General features: G+C 35.0%; 1 protein-coding gene across 1 annotated transcript; it reads right to left on the reverse strand.

The window, feature by feature from the left end:
• Positions 1–6559: 6559 nt before the first annotated feature.
• LOC105769371 (pentatricopeptide repeat-containing protein At1g77360, mitochondrial) lies at positions 6560–9834 on the reverse strand. The gene is made up of 2 exons (XM_012589969.2): positions 9369–9834; positions 6560–8745 (listed from the first exon to the last, which is right to left on the reverse strand). The coding sequence occupies exon 2, from the start codon at positions 8397–8399 to the stop codon at positions 6963–6965; it is 1437 nt and encodes a 478-aa protein (XP_012445423.1). The 5' UTR covers positions 8400–8745; positions 9369–9834; the 3' UTR covers positions 6560–6962.
• Positions 9835–11406: the final 1572 nt, after the last annotated feature.

Here is an 11406-nt window from a genome sequence, read left to right on the forward strand (position 1 = left end):
CCTACTTCCCTTTTACTATTCTTTTCATTATTTATTAGGATAGGATATTTTGGTGCTTTCAACGATCAAGATCAAATTTTGGCGCCAGTTGGGGGGACGCAACGTGCTAATCTTGTTTTTTGTTTCTTATGACCAGATCTGCTCCAGGTACTCTTGCGTTCGATTTAGAAATTGAGAAGACTGCTAGAGCCAATCGCAAGGAGACAAAGTTACGGAAAAAACAGTCAGCGGTGGTTGGAACTCAAAGTAACCCACCGTCAAAAATCGAAGTCAAGGACGAAGCTGAGTCTAGGGTTAACGAAACCCTACACGAACACTTGAAAGCGAAAAAGTAGAAGTCGACTCACCAGAAGAAGTGCTTAACGCTAGGGTTAACGAAAACCCGAATCTAGCACATCAACCAATGGCTCAAACGATTCGGCAACTGGCCGAAGCTCTGATAGAACAACCGCCATTATGCATCGCGTATCCTACTGTAGATACTGATTTTGAGTTGAAGTCAGGTTTAATGCAGTTACTGTCAACTTTTCGTAGGTTGCAAAATGAAAATCCCCACAAGCATCTGAAAGAGTTTCATATGGTTTGTCTTAGCATGAAACCTCAGGGGGTAACTAAGGATTAGATTAAATTGCGTGCTTTCCCTTTCTCCCTAGCAGATTCTGCTAAGGAATGGTTATTTTATTTACCCTCTGAATCTATTACAACTTGGGCTGATATATCTCGTTTGTTTCTGAATAAGTTTTTTCCAGCGTCTCGAGTAGCTGAGCTAAGAAGAGAGATCGTTGGAATAAGGCAAAAAGAAGCTGAGTCCCTTTACGATTATTAGGAGCAGTTTAAGAAGTTGTGTGCAAGTTGCCCACAACATGGTATAACAGAGCAATCTCTCCCATGGAGATGAATATGGTAGACGCCACTAGTGGAGGAGCATTGGTCAACATGACTCCCCAACAAGCGAAAGACTTGATCTCCACGATGGCTGCAAATTCTCGCAGCTGAGCCAATCATCGAACCCCTAGAAGGGTTCACCAGCTAAGTAATTTAACCTTAGAGGATAAAGTTGATAGACTTACTAATATGATGAACTCTTTTATTGCAGAAAAAATGAAGACAGCTCGGTTATGCGGAATATGTGCTACACCTGATCATGCAACTGATGCATGTCCCAGTTTGTATGATGATACCACGGCCCATCTGGATGTTGTGGGAAATTTTCTTGGGCCGCCACAAAGGCGATACGACCCCTACGCTAATACCTACAACCCAGAGTGGAGGGACCATCCTAACTTAAGTTATGGGGTCAATCCACAAAATAACCAGCCATACCAAAATCAGTTTCCGCGACAGCCGTAAGGTTCACGTAATTTTCTAAAAACCATGGTCAATAAGTTAGCAACTAATGTTCTTGATTTTCAACAGCAAACTCTTAATTTCCAAAAAGAGATGAAAGATTTCCAACAGAAAACTGAGGCGTCCATCAGAGAGTTGACCACATCGATCAAGAAATTGACCTCTCAAGGGAAGCTTCCATCACAAATTGAACCAAACCCTAGACAAAATGCAAATGTAGTAACGTTGCGAAGCGGAAAGGTACTGGAATCGATTCCTGACAAGAATCTTAGCCAAGAAATCGCCCAAAAAAACTCGAGAAAGACGAACAGGTCCGACCGAAGCCTCCATTGCCTAAAATTCAACCTCCATTTCTAGAACGATTCAACCAGTGTCGAAGAGGTAAAGAGGACAAGAAAATCCTCGAAACATTTAGGAATGTCGAGATCAACATTCCGCTGTTGGACGCCATCAAGCAAATACCACGGTATTTTTTAAAGCAACATATAAATTATCACTAGACCAATTTATATTTTTTAAAGTAACAGAAGAAACAAGTTCTCTTTTTTCTTTTTAATAACATTTTATTAATCATTTTCTTCTAGAGGGGTGGTACAAATCCTAAACTAATCATATATATAATATAATAAGACACTAAAATTGCAACACGTGGCGTAATTATATTTTTAATTTAATTTAAATAAAATTACTCATTTAATTTAACTTAAATAAAAATTATTTAATTATATATTATCTATAATTAATTTTTAAATTAATTTTATGTTAAAATAAAAATTTAATTAGATAAAATAAAATTTAAGTTAATAATTTAAATTATATAAAATTTTATTTATTAAATTATATTACCTATTTTCCTTTAATTTAAATTAAATAATTTTTATTTATTAAATTATATACTATTTATATAATATATATTAGTATTTATTCTAATTATTAGCATATACTAATTAAACTCTATAACTATTTTTAAATTAATATTTTTTTAGATTTTATAATTAAAATAAATAGTTAATTAGATAAATAAAATAAAAAAAAGTTAATTTTTACATTACCAATTATTTTATGGGCCCCGAACCATGAACTCTAAATCTTGAATCTCGAACTTCTAAATATTGAACTTGAACCCTAAACACTGAATCTCAAACCCCAAATACTAAACTCGAATCTTAAATCTTAAATCTTGAACCCCAAACTAAAACCCTGAACCTTAAACCTTAAATTTGGATCTCAATTTTTGAGTCCGGGGTTCAGGGTAAAAAATTACTAAAATATTATTAAATAATTAAAAATGAATCATGAATAATGTTGTGGAAAAGGTCCATAAAATAATTTCTTGACTAGGAAGGATCCATACAATAATTTCTCTTCAAACTCTTAATTTAAATGAATCTAAATTTTACTCAAATCTATTTTTCAACACTAATATTTTTATATAATCTTTTTCAATTTTACAGGAATCCAACTCTTAAATAAATCTAATTTAATGCATAAATTGGATGGTAGTTATTTTACATACAATTTTATTCTTATGATTATTGGATAAGCGTTACCTTTTGATAGTTATATTTTCAAAAAAAAGAGATAAAAAGGATAGGAAAACGTAGGGAGATGATTTCACGATATCTTAAAAAAAAAAAAAGCTTAGGAATCCCACCATGGAAAGTGGAACGACATGACCAAGTCTACTCTGTTACACAGGATGGCTCTAGTGATTTTCTTTTTTATTCTTTTATACGTTTAAGAAAAAACAGATCACGAAAGTAAATTTAGGCTTTGATCTTTCCTAAGAATAAGCCTATAAAAAGGCTGAGTTAAGGAGGGTTTCGAAAGCTATTTAAGCTGAGCTTTAATTGCACATATTAGATGAGCAGATTCTTCTACTCTTTCTGATTCATCTTAATATTAACAGACCTGCCTCAACAATTCTATACAAATTTGCTTGTTGGGGTGTCCTTTTCTGTTGATGCAGCTTCATCTAATTCTTATATGGTCATCAGAATTTGATGGCAAATTGCACCCAATGTATTGATTGTCAATTTAGGAATGATTTCATAATGGCATATAGGAGTTGGCTGTATGATATGCACAAAGCATTTTATTTGATATGCTTTTGTGATGGTAACCAGCTCCTTAAATTCAAATTTGGTGGTGTTTAAAGCCCTAATCATAAAAACAAGACATGGTTGAGGGTTACGCTCACCACTACATTTTTAATCCCTTGCTTCTTAATTTTCTCATATGTGAGAGTGTTTGTTGGATACGAATACATGTAGGATGTATATATATTGGATTTTTCCAGATAGTTTTGGCAATAAAAATCTTTTAGAACAGTGTCCGGGTAACTTAGCTTATGACAATTAGGTAAAATTCGCAGGAAAGTAATTTTATTTGTTAGCAAACTTGGTGTCTGGTTTAGTGCTGGCTTTATTCCCTTACCAAAAGTCTGTTGCCAAGAGAGGAACAGTATCTTGTCTTTCAGGCTTTGCCGTAAAAGGTTGCTTTAACAGTTCCCTATTCTACTGTGGGAACATTTATGGAGAAGTTAAGTTCATCTCAGTAAACGGGTGAACCAGACTTGGTAAAACCTTCACAAAAATAAATGGATTTTCTCACAAGTCACAAAATAAAAGGAATTTTTTTTTTTTTAAAAAGTGCTTTGCAAATGACTGTTTTACTGACAAAACTAACACTTATATACCCTTCATATCTCATCTACCAAAGGTGTTATTCTAATGTTTATATTTGTATTGTATGGTTGTTTTCCATGGATATTTCCTGTTACTCTCTGAGACACAGTAGAACTTCAATCATGAGACAGTAAAGGATCAATGTTTTGTTAGGTTATTTGAGTAAATGGGGTATGAGGGAAAGCTTTTATAATCATGTAAGCATAATAAGTTTTGATAACATTAGTTATATGTCAGATTAAGAGATGTATTTTGGTGTTAAGTTGCATGATATGTAAAAATCTTTAAATCCCAATCAAACAACACTTGATTGTCTCTGTGATGAGAACTGATATGAGATTCCAAGCAGAAAGGAATTTGTAATTCATATGGAAGAACATCAGATGCTGAACATGATTATGTGCAGACTATTGTGGGAATTGCGGTCTATGTTCCATATCCGCGTTCACAGATGACAAATGAGTATTTGATCCTCACCATCTTCAGAGCACTGTTGTATATAGATTGTATGGTAGTTGCCAACTTGCAAAGTGATGAAGTTTTCATGGAAAGTCACATCCAGGCCTTGCTTGAAAGTTGGTTAGAGAAGTTGACATTTTACTGTGGTTGCTGACTGTGATGAAGTTTATCTGTGAGTTGCTTTCTTTCTTCATGACATTAAAAGGATGGACCATTCTTGCCATTTTTTAAATTAAATAAATTTCATGTTCTAAGAACCTTCTGAATTATTTAAACTCAAAGATGCATAAACATTTTCAAGAGCATAATTACAAGTTACCAATAAAACTACTGTGTTGCCAAAAGCAGTCCTACCAAACATTGCATGTAAAGCTGAAAATCAAAATTTTTGTAGTTTGAAACTATAGTTTCAGACAAACTGCGTTTGCCTGGTTACTTCCAGCAAAAGGCTGTTCTGGTCTAAGCTAATAAAGGAGGACTCAATATTGTCAGCTTGGCTTTTGAATTTACTTCTTCAACACAGGCCAGAGAAATCGAGTTGTGTAGGATTCAAACAACTTAAAGTGCCTCACTAGTCTACTTCTTCCCGGCCATTGTCCATATTGAAGAGGGTTTTGCAACAAATAAAGCAGCTTCTCTTTGGTTGTGTTAGGGAGTTGGTGGAAAATAACCATGACAAGGAACAGAAAGGGAAAAGTTTTAAAGGATCTGGTGAGGAGAATAGGCAGGTTAGATGTGAGATTATGAAGGGATGGGGAAAACAATGTGGAGATGGATCCAACATTAGGCAATAGTTGGAGCTGGATATAATTAATTCAACCCAGGAATGGAAGAATGGTTTTGAATCCCAGAAGAGGGATGTGGGGATAGTAATTGGAAACGCCATTGTAGAGGAGATTACAAGTGAAGTTGTGATGCACATCACGAATGTCCTATAGCTAAGATGTAATTTGCTTGCTTGCTTGTTTCAAATTTTAATTACTTTGTGCAGTTTCAGTTACTGTTCAAATGTAGTTGTCCCTGTCTTTTCTTTTTAGATTTGTTCCATTACAGATATGTACCTAACAAGTTAGAAAAAAGAAAGAAAAGTTGATCCATATCTTTTTCTCAAATTGAAGTTAGAGTAAGAAATTTATGTGCAAGTAGCTTTACTTTATCTGAAATTCACCCTAAATTGCTTAAAGCACTGAGATTTAATGGTTGAATCAGTCTCTGATTATAATCACCCTGACCTTACCTTTTCTATTGTAATCAACCCTGAATCTTACATTTGCTCAGGTTTATATGAAAGAACTGACATTTTAATCAACCTTTAACCCTGTTGGAAGCTATACTTTTGAAGCAAAGATACGATAAAAGAAAGGACACAATAAAATTCCAAGGAACAGTTCAGGATATTGAACTTGCCAAAGTTGACAAATAATTTTCCACCTTTGCTCACATCTCTATACCTCATCTGTCTCTCTCACGAGGAAGCTGAGAAACCCTAACTAAATTGTCATTCTCAACACTGCAGGATTGTTTACAAGAGAAATTGAACATACCCTTTTTCAATCATTGTTTCGTATGATGTATGGATTTGGAATGGATGCCCAACCTTATAATATTATATTAGTGTTGGCAAAAGGAGATGATGGTCTGAAGTTACTTGACATAAAAATGCTATCCAAATAGTTACAGAGCTGAACAAACGATTCATTTTTACCACTTTAAACCCATAGCTGGAACCATGATATCGACTGACCGATTGTATATGTCCTAGAGTTGGGGGAAAGCGAGAGGGAATCCAGGCTTATAATGTAAACATATTCAGGCATCAATATGCAATTGAGATTAGGTTTTTCAGTAAATAAAAAGACAGCAGCCCATTTCAATCTTTGAATTATAGCATTCAATTTACCTTAATTTCTTCCTATCAGCTATGTTGACTAGTTATGGACTACCCATTCAGATGGAGACAATTTGCTTTTGGAGCCTACATACGTACCCCCCAAAACACAATAAATTAAATTCGAATACGTATATAAAATGTGAGGGCGGGAGACACAGCCACTAAAGACGGGCAATGAAAGGAAAAAAGATGCCTTGATTATAAACGATTATTACATCACCTAACAGCCAAAAACATGGCAACTCTTGTAATGTATCTCGGCAGTTTAAGCTACATACAACCTTGAGATAGTTTGGATTATGTCTCTTCCAATTCTCTCCCTTCTATAATCTTGAATACCCTGTCTGTTTTTCCTGTTTGCACCCTCACATCTTCTGTATATTTTCTTCTTCATTGAGCTTTGTTTTCAACTCTGCAACCCTTGAGCCTAAACACTTGCTCAAATGGCTACTGAGGCCAGATCATACAAGCCATTGAAGCAACTTGGAGAGCTCCCTCCAGGAACAGCAACAACCTTTCATCTTAAAGGTTTACCTTTCAGAAAGAGGGTATGTAGAATTCAAGCACTTTCAATCCGCCTAAGAGGATTTCCATTTTCTTAAAAGTTCTTCATATACCCCATCCTTTTTTTCTCGGCTAAGGCTGTGTTTCAGCCTTGACAATGTGGCTGAGGTGACCTTGATTCCTTTCTCAATCATATCCTCAGCATACTTAACTGCCTCAGGAAGCATGTTTGCATCACGAAGCCCATTAATCAGCAGATTTCCAGTCTCATCCAAATCAGAATCATAATTCTCTATCATGAATTTCCAAACTTTTACAGCCACATAAGGGTCCCCAATGTCAAGAAAAATCTTAACCGCCGCAATGCAATCTGTTTTACTTGGGAAAAACTCATTTTTAACCATCTCGTTGAACAGCACTGAAGCATCCTTCAACTTCCTATTCTTGATCAGGAAATGAAATAGCAAGTTATATGATTGCATATCTGGAAATGCCCCAGCGAAAACCATTTCATCCAACATCTTCTTCGCTGTATCTGTATAATTCTTGGAACAGTACAACTCGATCATCAAATTATACATCTCTGTATCCGGCCTAATCCCAACTTTCTCCACCATTGCCTTCCAAATCAACTCAGCTCCCCTAACATTACCGACTTTCTGAAAATCCTCAAGTACATCCCTAAAAAACTTGATCCCCGGATAACACTTCCTCTGGTGCAGTATATCAATATATTTCAAAGCCTCATTAACCCCATCCTTCCCCTTAATCAAAGTACTCAAAAACGAATCATAAGCCGGTACATTACCGGGATCCCACCCTACTTCAGCAACCATCTCATCGAAAGTAGTTTTAGCCAAACTAGCATTCCCTTCTTTCTCCCACCCTTCTAGCAAGATAGCATAACTATCCAAATCCGGCCTAATCCTAGATTTAGCTACGCTTAGAAACTCCAAACCATCAATGGTTTTACCTTCCCTACAAATAGCACTAATCAAAGTATTCAAAGCAACGATATCCCTAACACAGCCGTACTGGTCCATAACTTCGAAAGTCAAAACAGCTTCCTTAACTTTATCAAAACTAACATAACTACTAAAAACGGAAGCGAAAGTAGCCAAAGAAACTAACCCTTCATTTTTCATGGACTTAACGGCGTCCCACATAGCATCAAAGAGACCGTTCTTACCCAACAAGTCTACGACGAGGTTCCAGGAATAAGGCGAATGGTGGTGTTGGAGTTGGTGGCCAGACCAACGGAAGAACTTGACGGCTTGGGAAGGGAAGGAGTAGGAGAATTTGAGGACGTTTTCGACGTCGACCTGGGTGATACGGAGGCCGGTGTCTTGAAGAAGGGTTTCGACGGCGGGGGAAGGGGTGGTGGAAATAATTTCGCAGAGGAGTCTGACTTTGGGGTTGAGGTTAGGGGCGGTTTGGTATGAAGGGAAATTTGGGGGTTTAGGGGGCGAAGAGGAGCGCTGGGAATGTGATCTTTTCTTGTCTTTGCCCATTTCTCAGGGTGGAGCTTTCTGGCGGAATTTGAGGGGGCGGCGTCGATCGGATTCCGAGATGGAAACGAACACTAAAAGCTGTGGTCTCTTATGGACCTAACATAGGTCACATCCCTCACGACATAAGATTGAAAGATCCAAACCTTCCTCTTCGGAGCGGAAACGGGCGTGGCCAAAACATATAAAGATCGGCGTAGTCGCTCATAGGGACATATCCATTTTTCATTCTGGTTTGATTGGTGGCGGAAGCTCTTCTGATGAGTCAGGTGCTGTGGTATTTGATGTAGTGGAACCAGACGAGATCCCCTTTTTGACCCGTTGCCAAAGAAGAACCCGCAGCGGTACCCTTCAGAAGTCCCAACCCGTGTGAAATTAGACAACAACAAAATTAAAAACTAAACTATATTACCACATTAATAGGGATTTCCCTATCTATTTAATTGAAATTCAAATTTTATTTAAACTGGGTAAAAATAAATTATCCAATAAATTTATAAATAAAAGAGTTAATTACTTCAAACATCCCTATGTTTTAAATTGATTCTTAAACTTCAAAATATTCTCATTACATCTCTAAATTATGAATATTATGTAAATTAAGTCAAATAAATAAAAATTGTACACTTGTTGGTCCTTTTAGGCTGCACTTATGTACTACATAACAATAATTAAAATTTGACAAAAACATTGATTTTTAAAAATTGTACATACAGATACTATTTCAGTAGAGAATTTAATAGAGATACAATCACACAAATCACACATTAATCCATCATCTAACATAGGCCTTAATTACCTATTCAATCACACCCCAAATTTTACTTTTCGTTATCACATTTTAACTTGGGTTTGTCTAATTAATTTTGAATCACCGGTGTCTTTTTCTTTGAATTCGCCTTCTCCTTGGAGCATCGAGACACCTTCATTTTACCACATTATTTTCACTACAAATAGTGCACGAGTACTTACATGAGCTAGTGAAGATGTCCTTTATAGTCCTAGTCCTGCATGTATCGTTTTCTCCATCCGTACCCAACTTCCCATTCATGGAACACATGGTGCATTTCCTATGAGCTGCCACGAAACAGTCTTCCTTCTTGTTGACATCACCCTTCCTTACTGGACTTATGGGCGGAGGTCGAAGAACACCCTGCAAATCATTGACGCAAAACAGGGCATTCTTCGATAGGTGAGGAGGAGGGGGTAAATCTAGCGTGGCATATCTAACACCGATGCTGGTTTCTTCACTTGTCAGTTTTGAGACGCCGGGTTTGAGCTCCCATGAAAAGGGTACGTTGAGACTCATTTTCTTTTGTTGTAGTTGGAATATTGGTCCTCTTGAAACCAAAACTGTGATTTTTTAAGGCTTTCAAAAGCTGGTGTTCGTTCGAGTGCTAGTTCCGAAATTAATTAACGAGATTAGAGACAAATTTTGCATGTTACAGAAAACAAGCCTAAGCGGCTTTAAAGGTGGTTTACATCAGGAAGAAACGTAGAAAAGCTGTTAATGAAAGTTGGCTAACTAACAAACTTGCAGTGGCCACCTTCGGGGTAGTTAAATGTTAATGTCACCCCTCCCCTCATTTACTTATGACGTAAATATAAATGCAATTGATAGGCCACCTTCGACCGACCTGCATGACAGCAACAGTCCCTCTAACACCGCCGCTTCTGCCTTAACCGTTCTTACTATACTGATTAATTTGTTTGTCTATATACATTTTAAGGAGAGGCGAAACATATAAATTATCGCTAAATTTTAATAACAATATTTTTTAGTAAAGATAGAAAAAAGTTTCCTTTTTTTAATAATTTTGTATTAATCATTTTCTTTTAACAGGATGGTTCAAATCCTACATCATTTAATATAAAAAAATAAAATTTTAAAAATTTATTTTTCAAATTATTTTTATTGTAATTTTAGTTGTTTTTTCTCAAAACAAATCGAGTATCCTAAAAATCAACTTGAGCGTAACCACACAAAAAATTATTTTAAATACAATATTTAAAAATAAAATATGTCATACGTAATAATAAAGATAACCTAAATTAAATATTTTAAATATCAAACTCAGAATAAATATAGAATAACTTTAACTTTTAAATGTAAAAACATTAAAAATAGAAAGAAAACTATAATTGAAAACAAGACAAAAACCTAACACATCCAAGCATTAATCTTATTAGGGAAAGTTTATTTTTTAATGTAAGATATGGATAGTTTGAGTTATTGGAAACACATTTTAATACTCAATCAACGATGATGATGGGAAACTATTTCATAACTAAAGCCCATCGCACATGGACTTTGATATCTACACGATGGATCCACTATTATTAAACATTTTATAGGCATTGAATCATAACTAGAGCTCATCCGATATAAACGTTGCCGGTTGGTATACATCCGTAACTATATTGGGTTGGGTTGGACTTATATATGATATTAATATATTTTAACTTTTGCCCGAGCTCGATCTGACTCGAAACATAAATTTTAATTTTTACTCAAAGTTACTGATATTTATAACGTCTAACTTATGATGTTTTAGTTTCACCCATATTATGGATTAAAATTTTAAAATATTTATATTATTTTAAATTTAATATTTAATATTTAATAAATTTATATATTTTATTGATTAAAATTTTAAATATAAGTAACTTAAATTTTTATTGTTTACATTACAATATTATATATTTAATTGTTATTTGTTATAAATTACTCAATGTATATTATATATTACAAACTTAAAAAAAGTGTCGGATCGAGTTATTTACTAATCTTGAATGTTTAAATTCGAATTTAGCCCAAATGTTAAATAGGTCAATTTTCAAGTTTAATATTTTTGCGTAAACTTTCCAAAATTTACAGCAAATTTTTAAATTTAGACGAAAAGGCCAACCCTGGAACGGTTGTAATCGAATAAAAGGCATAAATGGTAGTTATTTTTACGTACAAAACTCTTCCATTTTTACATGCTATTTAATTATTAGGAATATGGAT

Source organism: Gossypium raimondii, chromosome 5 (genome assembly GCF_025698545.1).
Source record: "Gossypium raimondii isolate GPD5lz chromosome 5, ASM2569854v1, whole genome shotgun sequence".
Taxonomy (NCBI): Eukaryota; Viridiplantae; Streptophyta; class Magnoliopsida; order Malvales; family Malvaceae; genus Gossypium; species Gossypium raimondii.